The sequence below is a fragment of the Solanum dulcamara genome, chromosome 2, assembly GCF_947179165.1.
Source record: "Solanum dulcamara chromosome 2, daSolDulc1.2, whole genome shotgun sequence".
NCBI lineage: Eukaryota > Viridiplantae > Streptophyta > Magnoliopsida > Solanales > Solanaceae > Solanum > Solanum dulcamara.
In genome coordinates this window covers 80469262-80483294 of record NC_077238.1, presented here as the reverse complement: position 1 = coordinate 80483294, position 14033 = coordinate 80469262, and the positions used below count along the sequence as shown (strand labels likewise).

Sequence of the window (14033 nt, the reverse complement as noted above, 5' to 3'; positions counted from 1 at the left end):
CAATCTATGTAGTTCACTTTGTTTTTAATCCGTCTCAAAAAGAATATAATGTTTCTATATTTAAAAATAATTTATTGAAATTTCTCATTTTTCTCATAACGAAATAATTTATAGGTACACAAATATCTATCGTTTGCTTTAGATTACAAACTTTAAAAGTTCTTTTTCTATTTAACTATAATGAGATAATTTATAGTCACGTAGGAATCACCCCATTCTTCTCTTTTTTCTTGATTATTATTTTTCTTCTTAATTATGAGTAGCATATATATGATCAATACTCAAACTTTGAAATAATATCATGCTATGTTTTTTTGGAAGGAAGTGTTCTATTCTCTTTTTGTTGTTTAATCGTTTAGTGTTAGGAACTCACTTGTCCGACTAATTCAAATTCGATTTACATAGAATTCATTGAAAGGGTAAATGTTCCCTCAATATAATTATTAAAAAATAATAATGCACAAATGTATGGTTTAGTATTTATTAATTGTTTGAATTACTTAAGTCAAAAGTCAAGATGGCCGAGTTGGTCTAAGGCGCCAGTTTCAGGTACTGGTCCGAAAGGGCATGGGTTCGAATCCCATTCTTGACAAATTGATTTTTTTAGTTTTTTTGGGTCGTGTCGAGAAAACCAAGGTATTTCTTTTAAACTAACGTTGCACTTTAGAAACTAAAATTATTTGTATGTAATAATATTACACAATCCTTACAATATTGCATGTATCTTCTTTGTTTACTTAATCCCTAAACGATAAAATGCTTAAACAAAGAACATAGCAAATGCAACACTTGAGGTGGATTACAGGATCCCATGAATCTAGTCTTTGAATGCAAGTTGCCCCAAAGTCATTAGGTCAAGGGTACAACTGTTTGGACGTCACGCGATGATGATATCCAAATCAACTTATACACATCTTGATTATTCCATCAAGTTCCCACTACTGAGTGCATCTCAATCTACTTCGCTTCGTTTAAATGGTGTATATTACAAATTATGTCAATTTAGTGGGTAATATTCTGAAATTGATAAGGCTTATTTGCTTCTAAAGATGAAATTAAATGACAGTGACGTTGCTGGCTAACTATGAGTTTGTGTTATGCACAATGTCGCTGCGTGACCGCGTTGAAATCTATGTGTTGTGACCACGGGTTCAAGCTATGGGAACAACCCCACTCCTCTTCCGGACGCCGAGCATCTGTACTGCCCTTACATTTAGACTGGTTGGACTCACATGTGACTAGTTAGTGACATCCATCACCACACAGAAAGCAGACCTGGTTTTACTTTGCCAATTCTAAGAAAAAGACAAGCCATTTATATTGGCACTAGTGTCATTGAACTAAGACAGCATTTAGTTGAGCAAAATTTAGAATAGGAAAATGTATGTAACAATAATTAGCAGCAACACAAATTTAATGAGAAGATTACATTGATTAAAGATTATGCAAATTAAAATTTCATCTTCCTCTTCCTATATTATCATGAGCAGTAACAGCAACAAACCAGTGTACATTGGCCAATCTTTACGGTCCCTTCTCGACAAATCACCTCGCGTCCAAGTTGCTCAACTAATTCTCTCTAGTTTTGACATCCACCATCAGGTCCAAATTCAATGCAAGTAAGTAGCCTTAGCATGAAAGTTGAGGCACTACAAAAATTCCCATGTATGTAATTTGGTCAAGTACATGAATAATAAAAGAAAGGGGAGGGGGTGGAGGCAACATGTCATATCAAAGCATCAAAACAAATTGGTAAAATTATAGTTGGAAATTGACTTGAGATGGGAAAAGGCATAAAAACACCCCTAAACTGTACCTGAATTCTCAGTTACACACTCCTATACTTTGTGAATCTCCTATTACCCCCTGGAATATCTTGAAACAAAATCCTATCCCCCAAAGCGCTTATGTGGCGAAGAGAGCATTACACTCCAATAAATATATCCAAAAAAAATTCACAACTGTTATTATTACTGTCTTCTTTTCTTTTTTCACACTCTCTTCTTTTGTTTTTTCTTTTCATCCACCGAGACAAGCAGTCCAGCACCATGCAACAACCACCAGGACTCGTCACAACCACCTTCGCCAAAGCCAAGACCTTTCCCCTTCACCACCACCATCATAAAAAAAATTAAAAAAAGGACACGGAGGAGCATCAATTTTTGTTTGTTTTCTATTAACTACATTCTCGAGCTTTCATATTTATCCAGCAAATCATCCAAAATACAATCTTATCATAAAGGTCCAAGGAAAATGAGCTTAACCTCATTTCCCATTATTGCATTTTGACTTCCAAGTCCCAAATTGTTGTTGCTCCATACACCAAAATGAATCATCCTCTTCCCTTCGTTGAATGTAGCTATAAATTTGTCCTTAACCTCTTTGTAACGCAGGAGGTAACACCTTAATTATCCAAGGTCAAAATAAATTGGAAAACTACGGGTGGAAATTTATTGGAGATCCGAGGAATGAATGAAAGATCAAAAACAGAGATTTGATGAGCAGAGTAACTAAGACATGGAAACAAAAAAAAAAGGAAATGAATACCTTACCAAAAAATTGTTGTGATGTATGCATACAAATATCACATTCAGCTGTCTCTGCTTTTAGATCTTTTCAATTTCTTAATATGATTTTCAGATTTCAGCTTTTCCCTACAGGGTACTAAGTTATCTGGCGCAAGCAATTCAGCAGCTCTTTTGTTGCCTATCCTCTTTTCCGTAATGCTGCAGTATCAGAAAAATGCATGAGGCAGAGTAATGACATGAAATAAGTGAATAGAAACTTCACAGTTAGCAAACCTGTAAGCCTGAGACTCTTCTGCCTTCGTTTCTAGCCATTGAACATTTCCCGTGTTATCTGGAATTAATGACCCACATATATGTAGTATCTCTTCATCAAAACTACAAATAAAAAGCACGATATCAAGTCTAATTCATCTGTTAAAGTTGACCAAAATAAAATAAAATGCAGAGCTGAAAGGAGAAGCAAAAGAGCATTGAAATTCAGTAGTAGGAACAATGTAAGGATTACTTTCTAACCACAGCAATAATTAAGGAACATGCAAATCAGGAAGTCATTTATGCAGACAACCCAACAAACTAGGGCTACTATAGCCCATTGAAAATCTATATCCATCTATCTACTTATATATTAATATAATTCTGGTCATAAGAGAGGCGTTGTGGCACTCTCAATGACTAGAGTACATATTTTTTCTTTTTTCTCAATTGTTGGCCTTTTTTCTATTTTTTAATTTATGTGCTATTAAAAAACAAAATGTCACCTCTTAAATTACACCTCTTTAACTCTTAACAAAAGATCAAAGTTATTACTTATATGACTCACCCTTGATTCATCAAGTCATATTTATGCACCATATTCTTAAATCGCACGATCTCTTTCTCTACAACAACAACAATACACAGTGCAATCCCACAAGTGGTGTTTGGGAGGGCAGTGTATGCAGACCTTGCCCCTACCTTGGGAGGTAGAAAGGTTGTTTCCGATAGATCCTCAGCTCAAGGAAAAGCAATTCAAAGCAGTTTGAAAAGTAAATGACGGAAGTGAAGAAGTCATGGCAAAATACTATAGAAAACATGACAAAGCAGTCTGAAAAAAGGAGTAGTAACTACAACAAAATAATACGATAAAAGTACAAGAATTCAAGAACACTATTGACCAAGACTACTCTGCCACACAAAGACAAGTACCTTCTCTCAAATTCAAGATGCTGCCTTAAAAGCAGACTGGTATACCTATATAACTTGTCACTGGACCAAAATAACTGCATATATGCTTCTGTTCCTTTTTGTATTATTTTTGTTATGTATCAATCCCTATTTTAAAGGAACGCAAAATACTAAACTAACAATGAAAGCTAATTCCAAGTGTGTGCATGCAGGAAAAGAATTTCCAGAGCTCAAAAAGAAATATGCACGGAAACCTTACTTCTTGACTGAGAACCGTAGAGTAGTTCCCACTTTGATCCTGTGTTTCTTGTTAGATCTGCTGACAAAAACTTCTTTCCCGTGTTTCTACGAAAAGAGAAACATATTCAAAGACAAATCAGTATCAAATCTATATCTGAACTCAAGGTCTCATTAGTTCAAAGTGCTTACAATTTTATACTTGAAATCTTCTCGAATGTCCTCATCTGCTATGAAGGCAGAAGAAAAACCAAGAACAACTATGTGAATAGACTGCTGGCCAACTTTAACAACCTCACCTTCTGAAAAGATCAATATCAAAAGAAGGATTAAAGAAACAAAGTCAACCCAAAAGATTTTACAATATTATACCTATGACACACACTCTTAAACATTTATATATTTATCTCTATGGTGGGGAGTTGCGCTTTGAGTTTCTGAAAAAGGGAGAACAATGAGGGTGGTGAAATTAAGAAAACTGCCATTACTTTAGCATTTTACTCTAACTTCACTCCAAGAACAAAAAGCCTGGAAAATAACTGAGCTAGAGTGCAATTTTATAACAACAAAAAAAAAACATAATGTGTTTGAATCCACATGATATTACGTAAATAAGAACTAAGTTGCAAGACTACCTAATAGCATTTCTGGCTTTGGATAAAAAAGTAGCAACTTTGCTTCAAATCTCACACCAAAATAAGGGTGAATTCCTGGAAGAATTTTCGCCAAATTGCTACTGAGCTTCGGTTCATAAGTCAATACCACACCATCTAAAGCTTCATTAAACCTGTAAAAAGAAAGGAACCTCATGACCAAAAAGTACCTAAGAAACAAGTGGCGCAGAAGTCCAAATACACTCAAAACACCAAATTCCTAAGTGATAATGAGGAGGGAAGAGAAGAAAGAAACCATTAACCCCTGAAAAGTAGGGAGCTTTAAATAGAAGGATTGTCAACCCAAAATAAAACAGGCAGTAAAGAGGCAACCATCGTATACCTCCTGTAATAAACTCAATAATCTGTCCAATTGATTGAACAAGCTGAATAAGTACATTGCTTGCATGATCCATTTACAATCAATCAACTGATCAAAAAAATAATAATAATCAGCCACACATCAATCCCTAACTACTTGCAAAGATGTAATCCAACCTCCCTCTTGCCTTTTTAGCAGAACACCCATGATACCGATATATGGCATGATGCCTACCCAAAGCCATTGTTTAGAAGACTCATCATATAATACAACAACAACATACCTTACCAGTTACCTCTACCTCTACCTAAAAGGCAAAGAAGTTGTTTCCAATAGACCTTCGACTCAAGAAAAGGACTCATCATATTATCATTATATTTATTTATGCAGGCAGTCAACCTACCACAACACTTGTCTTTTATGCTAGCTCACATATGGGGAGTTCTAGACAAGCCTTCTCTTCAAACAATAAAAAATGAGCATTACTAAACACTCTATTGAAATGAAACATGCATCATCAACTAATTAACAATTTCACACTAATAAATGCAGCATTTACCAAAATTTCTCATACCAAAAACAAAAAAAAACACTTTTTTGGGGGTTAAATTCGCTTATAGATAGAGTAGTTTTGAGAAAAACACAAAAACCCTAAATCTGCAACTTCAAACTGAACCGTACTTCAATTTTTTAACACCAAAATAGGAAGGATGATGAGGAATTACTTGAAAAGAAGAGAGCTGAGTTCGCGATAAGCAGCGGCCTCGACATTTTTGGCCTTCGATGGATGTAAATACACAACCAAATTCGCCCTACACTCTTTCAGTGCCTCCATTGATGCCCAATTTTGTTAGGGTTTATGTTAAACCCTATAAATCTTACAAGAAAGAATAGTGAAATAAATAATGGGTCATATGCATTTCTTTTTTCTTTTTTCTTTTTTATATATAATAGTTCACAAATGGAGTTAACTTAGTGAGATAAATTCGATCCAAAGGGCAAATCCTTATTTTGAACTTGAGACCTCCAATATAAAAGTCTTAAGCCCAAATTAGTGAGCCACCTCGGATAGGTCATATGCACTTTTGACCGTTTAATCTTGCCTCTTATAATAAATAATTTTTTTGAGTATAAATTTATTTTTTCATACGATAATATTCTACAAATTATATTCGGAGATATTTTGGATTTCTAGATAAATTAGGCTCGCTTAGATACAAGTGTGATGGCCAAAGGACAATTATTTGAATACCAATTTGTTTCGAGGTAAAATTAAAAATTAGCCTATCTAAAGGACAAAATATGCTATTTTACTTAATTATAATGCTCAAGCTTCTATATAGTAATAATAACGAAAAGAAAGTGTTCTAGTTTAATAAAATTATGTTCAAATTTTTTTTAAAAGAGAGTATTATTTTGAGTTAGAATATAAAAATAAAATTATGCTATTAATAATATATTGATACCAAGAATCGGAAGTAGCAATTTTTTGGTTAGTGTAATTGTGAAATAATCTCCGTATAAAATGCGATATTATTTTACCCTTTATTTGGTTATAATTTTGATATAATCGTATATCAAAATCTCATGTTGGATAACAATCCAAGGATTAGCTATACTTAAGAATTAATTTACCATGATATTAAGTGACAAATTAAAAGCCAACAATGTATTAACCAACTATAATTTGGAGATTACATAAAATTGCAAAAGGACACTCACATGTTATATATGTAATGTTTTCATTTGATTTGATGTAAACACCAAATATATCGCTCATACTTCACGTGCATTTAAGAGTAAAAATATAAAACAGATAGCTAAATCTTCAATAATTGCGAGCCTCCAAACCTTTCAAACAATAACAACATACACACTACAATTCTACAAGTGAAGTGTGAAGAGAGTGAGATGTATGCTAACCTTACTTCTACCTTTATTGGGTAAGGGGTTGTTTTCAGTATATCCTCAGCTCAAGAAAATTATTTTTCAGAACAGATTTAAAAGAAACACAAGAATAAAATCGCCAAACCTTTCAAAGAAGGGGAACATTTTTGGCTAGAGAAAGAACATAAAGAAAACAAATGACAAAATAATCACACAAAAAAAAAGTGAAGTTTAATTAATAATTTCAAGAGCTAAGTTCAGTTGAGTAAAACAACATCATTCATTTATACACACAGAGCCATAACCTTGACCGCTTAGGAACTAACTAGTACTGAGTTCAAGAGAGTTCCTTGGTATCAAGGGATGCAATTTCTTTGACAACTTGTGCTTTGTCAGCCTCAAATTGCTCATCCTCTGTAAGATAAGAAAAGGTAAAGAGTTAGGAATATTGTTTCGTTTTCGGATAATTATGGTGTCCAAGCCAGCTTACGCGTATAAGATTAAAGGAAAACTGTGAGGCATCCTTTCACAAGATACAATTAGAAGTTCATATTTATTGTGCATGTAACATATTCTTAATCGATATTTCCTCTGTATGTATGTACCTTTATCAGTCTTAAAATCGGCAAAGAGGCGCAGAAGCTTGCTTCTGTTTGCGACAAGGATGCTAACAATATCTGAAGGCTTGTTCTTGTTTGCAGCAAATAACTGCAAAAGTTGAAAGTCAGAGACTAAGCCATTGCTAACGGAACAGTCAGCAGACGTGGTTAAAAAATGTCAAAATCAATAGAGTACCTTGAAAACATGGAATGCTTCTATCTGGATACTCTTGCTTGACTCCTGCCGAAGGAGGAATTCAGCAATCAACAAAAATTAACAGCAATCCAAGAAGATAATTTGATGGCCTAGCCATTTTTTCTCGGTGCTAGGCTTTTCATGTCATCAGCTTAAGTGATGGGGAAAGGAGCTGCACAACTTTCCCTATACACGTAAAAGTTACCAGCCCAATCTCTTAACTTGTTCAAATGAGTGACATATTCAAGTTAAGTCTTTTGTGCTAAGCGAAAAGTGGTCCATCTAATTTTACTCATTTCACAAGTTAATGATATGTCCATTGGGTTGAGTTGGACTCATCACACAAAAAACTTGAACTGATGTTGCGAAGTGATTATCAACTGCAACCGTTTCATCATAGATATGGTTAAGCCCCCACCACCCACAAAATAGGAAGACAATAAAAGCAAATGCACCAAAAGAACTAAAGAAACTTCCAGAGAATACAAGATAAAAGAATAAAGTAGAATGATGGTCAGGAAGAGAGGGTTGAAATAAGAACAATGCAATCAAATATAGCTCAATACCCTGAGAAGATTCATAAGGATCCTTAAGTTGTCTCTTGAACTAACGTAACGCGTCATTACTGCAGAGTTTGAGCGGTCGAGCAGGATATCTCCCAACAGCTGCAACAATAAAACAAACATCATTAAAGATTAAAAGAAAAACAACGAAAAAGGGATTCCTGTCAGGCTACAAGCTGCCTAAACATAAATTGGAAAGACTCACTGTGTGAAGGAAATGAAGAAAGACTCCAGAATTATAAAGACCTTGAGCGATGTATAATATTATGAATTTCTGGTAGAAAGAAATGACGAGAGCTTGAATAAATGAAAAAAAAAAAACTGAACCGCTGGAAATTTCTCTTCAAAGTCAAAAGATTCTGTTTCCCGTCAATCAACAGATTGAATCACTCCATTCCAGTAAAACTACTTAATTCTGAATACATGAATCTCATTCAACTTTCTCTTATCCAAGACCCTCAATTTCCTGCTCTTCCCTGCTTTAATCATGGAAAGAGGATTTCTGCTCCCAACCCAAAAGGTACATATAAAAGTGTTTTCTAAAGAAATTACGATGTCAACTACAAACACAGCCCTGAGTAAAAGAAGATGCAAAAACAACTCTTTCAACAAAATGGGGATCAGTATACAAGGGATCGAGAAAAAAATGTTATCTATGTAATATGAGGAGGGCCTGAGGTAGAAAATGCACATCAAACATGTATGAGTTACTTGTACTCGGTTCCACTGAGATACTTTCCAAAAGATGTGAAAAGTTTCTGAAGGAACAGAATTTTTCCCGGAAGTCTATTTTCAGCACAAGTTGTCTACAAGAAGAGCGGAGGCTTCCCTTACCTTGATAGCTTGCCTTCTAGTGATGTAATTACTGGACTCGAGCAGTTTGGAGTTATACTCGGCAAAGAACTAAAAGCAAAACCAGCACAGAATAAGTTCCTCATGATTCATTTAACGAAGCAAGAGTAATTGATGAAAAAATCCAACAAGAAAACCGGAAAAAAGATATTAGAAGTAAAATAAATATATCATAGAGATATATTTTGAACACGTTTATGTATCAATCATTAAGCCCAAGTACAAAACACTGACAGTTCATGTAGCTGACACTAAATCCTCCTTAACCGATATCCTTCAGATAATAACAGTTGATCCTATTCATCCCAACCCTCAACTACATAAACCTGGGTGAAAGGAAAAAGGCAGCAACAAGAACAGACTCTTAAGGTTCTTACACAACTTCTCTTTCCAATTACATGTCACAATTTATCACCCCTTGGTTGATGATGGAAAGGTGTCTCGAGAGGCACCATCAGGTGAAAACGAGACTTTCTAAGATTAATAAAGTAGACTCTGATAGACATGAAGCCCCAAAAAGAACAGGTAAAAATTGCATAAACTGAGTGTTCCATCAGTACTACGGGAATCATTTCATTGTAATAAATAAAATAATAGTGTCAACAACAAAACATGTTGAAGTATCTAGAGAGCATGGTTGCATAAATCAAAGCTATATGAAGCAAGAAGTTTCTAAAGAACAACTATTAGCTATAGTTTACAAAACAAGCAGCAACAACTTCATAGAGAACTCCTGGTAACTATGGTACAAACAGTTCACTTGCATGTGTACACTAATAAGCAATAAGACAAATATACTAAATCTATTACCCAGTCATAATTCTTCGAAAGAAACTCAGCTACTGTTGATTTGTGCCTCGTCAAGAGTTCCTGCAAAAAAAATTGCAACCAAATTGGGATAATGCTGCAGTAGGCATGAGAAACAACTCTTAAGAAAGAGCAAAAGCTTCTCAGAACAACAATAAATATGTCAAGACCACTATTAGCTTTGGAATGACCATAGTATGACCAATCTACTGAATTTCAGTAGGAAATAGGAATTAAATCAGCAAGTTCTTACCGAAGACATTAAGAAGCCCCAATTATTTGATTTGATAAAAGCAAGCTAACCACACCTTATACAGCCAATGGTTCCTGTGGAGTAGAATTGGCTTCTTTTTCCTTCTTTTCTTAAGAGGTTTGCTAGTGCAATAGGGAATAAAATTGATGCCATATTTGCTTAAATAGTCATTGAAATGACTATAGAATAATAACGATTATCTATCAGATATTCATTCCATTAACATAATTAAAAGGACCCAACCTTAAAAGTTGCAGCGGCATCAGCAGCAATGTCAAAATTTGGCAGCTGAATATAATCAAAAAACTTCTTCACATGCTCTGATTCCAAGACATACCTAACAACAGAAGCACACATATATGATCTCAAAAAATACATCCAGCAGTAGCAGCATAAGGTTGCAACACGTTTCATTCACACTCAAAAATTTAGAAATAGATAGCAAAAAGAAAGCAATTACGTACTTCAATTTAGATCAGATAAATGAATCCTCTAACACCAACAAATTCAAATGATATATAATTGTTTTTTTTAAAAAAAAAAAGAAGAAAAAAGCGCATCAGATAGGTTCATGTGATTCACCTTGCAACACTCTGGTGTCGAATGCATTCCCTTAGCATTGTACCATAATGCAAAGCCATTTCTATATTCTCATACCTAAACGACAAGGGAAATGAATCATCAGAAATTCATATACCAATAGCCAAAAGATCCCTGGCTGTGCACGAGAGGTGGGAGCCTCGTGTAGGGTCTGTTCCCATAAAAAAAAATAGCCAAAAGATTAACAGATGATCTTCAAAAACGTCTTTTCAGACTAGGAAACTAATTTTGTAAAAGCTATCCTGTCAAGGCTTTAAAAATGGCAAAAAACTCTACCTCAGCACAATTCGTGCAAAAAAACTTGACTAGATATGTAAATCAAGGAGTTACTTTGATAACAACAACGCCTCAGTCCCAAACAGTTGGGCTCAGCTATATAAATCCTCACTGACCATGTAGCTCTATTTAAGCTCATCTCAGGCCAATATTATACAAAATAAAAAGGACTAGAAATTCTCTATATTTTCTACTGGTATATACATATATCTGACAGGGATAAAAGACTTAAAGCATGGGACCTAAAGTGAAAGTACTAACAAGACAAACATATTCCTAATTAATCGGTATTGCTATAATATATAGATCGTATACTTGCATCATGCCTTATTTTTCACTAAATATGCATCGATTTCAAAAGATTGTATATCTTTCCAGACAACTTCGTTTGATTTTAGGTCCACCATATTCCACTTTAACGGCTTCACTCATCATGATTTCATACCTATGGATCGGTGCATCCGGAGGAAAACACAGGGCACGACCAAAGCATCTCAAGCGATCTGTTCTCATTCTATCGTCGATATGTGCTGCTTGCACCTTCTGTTAATCTGAATATGGTCTTTTTCAATCTTGTCTAATATTATATGACCGCACATCTATCTAAGCATTTGCATCTCTGGAACGCTTATCTTGTGAATGTTTGTTGGTCTTAAATTGTTCTATAAAACTTGCCTTTCACTGATGGCATCCTTCTATCACATAGCACCCCAGTAGCATTTATTCTTTTTGACCATCCTATTTTAATTCTATGTCTAACATGCTCATCTATCATACCATTCTTTTAGTTGATTGTCCATGCATAGGAATCAGCAATTTGTATTAGAAAGTAAAAGCCCAAAAATAATTTAAAAACTAATAAAATGAATCAATTTGATAATGCAATAAGCACATGATAATAACATGCCACCATATTTCTAAACTTCTTTTCTGCCACTGCTTACCCTGCTACTAATATATCCATCAGATCAATGTTTGCTTCCAAGTAATAACAAGCAATCAACCGCGATTGAACCTGTTGTCTTTGAAGATTTGCAACTACTTGAGTAGCGTCTTTACGAGCCTGCAAAAAGTAAATCTCCTTGTAATAGGAAGACAAGAGAATGGAAACAACAAGATCTTATGTGTAATAGGGTCGATAAACATCAAAAGCCAATACCAAATTATCAAATCACATGCGTAAAACCAGAAGCAAAAACTAAACAACCAGATGATATTCTCATGAAATGCAGAAAAATGCATAAGAAAACTTGTTGATACAATAAGAGTGAGACAGCATGACCACAAGAAACTTCATGCACTCAAAGGATAAGTATAACCTCTAAATTCAGTTTCGGAAGAATATTAATCAGCAGCCGTAGAGTGTCTTCTCTAAAGAATTCTTGAGTCAGCTGAGAACAAGCTTCAGAGACAGGTTCTGATTGACCATTCCCGTAAAGAACACACTTTAAGTCCCGCATTGTCTTGCTTAACTCCATCATCTGCAAATTTGAATAAGGAAAGAAGTACACAATTCAAATTTATAGCCAAATGGTGTATGCGTATCCAATCAGAAACAGAACTACATATGGTTGTTCTTGTTCCTTCTTTTCATCATGCAATTCATATCAATGGAGTACTCCAAAACCTAGAGATAGAACCAAGTCCAAGGATGACACAACTTTGAAAAATTGCCCCACTACAGCTAACACATACACTGAGTAACTTCTATCCACCAGTGTCGTTAAATTTAACTAACCAAAAAAATGCGGGATTGAGGCATAGTTGATTCATCCATTGAATTTTTACTAATTTAAGCATCCTAAGAAAATCAAAGTAAAGATCAAATTTTATTCAGAAATAAATTATCCAGATCCAAATTTAGCTAACTAAAGACATCTAATTCTGACAATGCACAAAAGTATCCAGATTCAAAAGCATACAGCCAAAAAATCAAACCCAACAAACAAAAAAGCAAGACAAACTCGAATCAGAGATGGAGCTACAGTTCTGCATAGATTTAGCCTAAACCACGTACTCCCGTTTCAATTTATTTGTCTTGCTTTTTTTTTAGTCCATTTCAAAAAGAATATTTCTTTCCTTTGCCGACAAACTCTTTAATTCTAATTTTCCACATAACATGTTTAATCTTCCTTACTTAAAATTCCTGTCCAGACAAAACCAAACAAACAAATTGAAACCTAACGAGTATTTGTGTCGAGAAGATTCACTTAATATGTACATATAATTTAATCACAACCTCAATAAACTACCTTTCTCTGGAATTCAGAACTCATAAACTCAAAATTTAGATGATTTCTTAATGCAGGTAACCATGGAACAATCAAGGTGCACAGAAGCATGTCTAAACACTACAATTTAAAAAAAAATCATTACCTTTTCTTCTCGCTTGCTCTCGCGAACATCGGAATTACGCTGTGTATAGATAAGGAGATCACGAGTCTGACGAACAAGTTCAACAGGAGTTTTCGGTTTTGATTTGAATAATAAGCCCTTCATCTTTACCCAAACTTGTCTCCGGCGCCGATTCTATTTTCCGGTAACGACAAATATGCCGCTGCCGCTGCTGCTACTTCTTCCGCCGGCGACCGGAGACGATTGGACCACCGATCTGCTCCGTTAGCTCTCTGTGCACCGAAGCTACAGCAGATTCCTGTTTTCAGTTGAATCTGGTTGGGCCCCACAACCCGAAATATTATCACGGATCTAACATTTTTTTAGTAAGTGGGGGAGTAAAGTATAGGGTTGCACATATTATCACTATTTTAAAATAAAACAAAAATATTTAAATAGCTAAAATAATTATTATATAAAATATTTAGATTTTAGAAGGAAAAAAAATCACCCTTATTATGCTAAAAAAATATTCTTAAAAGAATTAATAAGGGTAATTTAGTCAAATGACTAATTTTTATAGAGTGTTTACGACGCAGAACACATTTCGGATGTTCTAAGAGATATTTATAGTAAAAATTTATTTATATCGGATGTTTACATCTAAACAATGAATGCAAGAAACATAAACATGTCTTTTATACATAAGTTTATTACGTACTTATGATTAAATGATTGGTTGGATGAAGATATATATTCGAT

General features: G+C 34.5%; 2 protein-coding genes and 1 non-coding gene across 4 annotated transcripts; 1 reads left to right on the top strand and 2 right to left on the bottom strand.

Annotated features, from left to right (window-relative positions):
* Positions 1-511: 511 nt before the first annotated feature.
* Positions 512-592, top strand: TRNAL-CAG (transfer RNA leucine (anticodon CAG)). Its single transcript has one exon. It is a non-coding gene; the product is annotated as a tRNA-Leu (tRNA).
* Positions 593-1410: 818 nt separating this feature from the next.
* Positions 1411-5825, bottom strand: LOC129880988 (uncharacterized). Of its 2 annotated transcripts, none has more exons than XM_055955273.1 (7): positions 5630-5825; positions 4565-4716; positions 4122-4231; positions 3952-4037; positions 2802-2903; positions 2548-2726; positions 1411-1649 (listed from the first exon to the last, which is right to left on the bottom strand). In XM_055955273.1, exons 1-6 carry the CDS (start codon positions 5737-5739, stop codon positions 2591-2593), a joined length of 696 nt encoding a protein of 231 aa, XP_055811248.1. In that variant the 5' UTR covers positions 5740-5825; the 3' UTR covers positions 1411-1649; positions 2548-2590. The 2 variants fall into 2 exon arrangements, with proteins under 2 accessions (XP_055811248.1, XP_055811247.1); XM_055955272.1 differs by having other exon boundaries at positions 2553-2726; positions 5630-5824.
* A 1187-nt stretch (positions 5826-7012) lies between these two features.
* On the bottom strand, positions 7013-13670 carry LOC129880987 (putative MO25-like protein At5g47540). The gene is made up of 11 exons (XM_055955270.1): positions 13314-13670; positions 12257-12418; positions 11882-12000; positions 10644-10718; positions 10305-10398; positions 9812-9871; positions 8984-9052; positions 8153-8251; positions 7587-7631; positions 7397-7499; positions 7013-7205 (listed from the first exon to the last, which is right to left on the bottom strand). Exons 1-11 carry the CDS (start codon positions 13434-13436, stop codon positions 7129-7131), a joined length of 1026 nt encoding a protein of 341 aa, XP_055811245.1. The 5' UTR covers positions 13437-13670; the 3' UTR covers positions 7013-7128.
* Between the last annotated feature and the right edge of the window lie 363 nt (positions 13671-14033).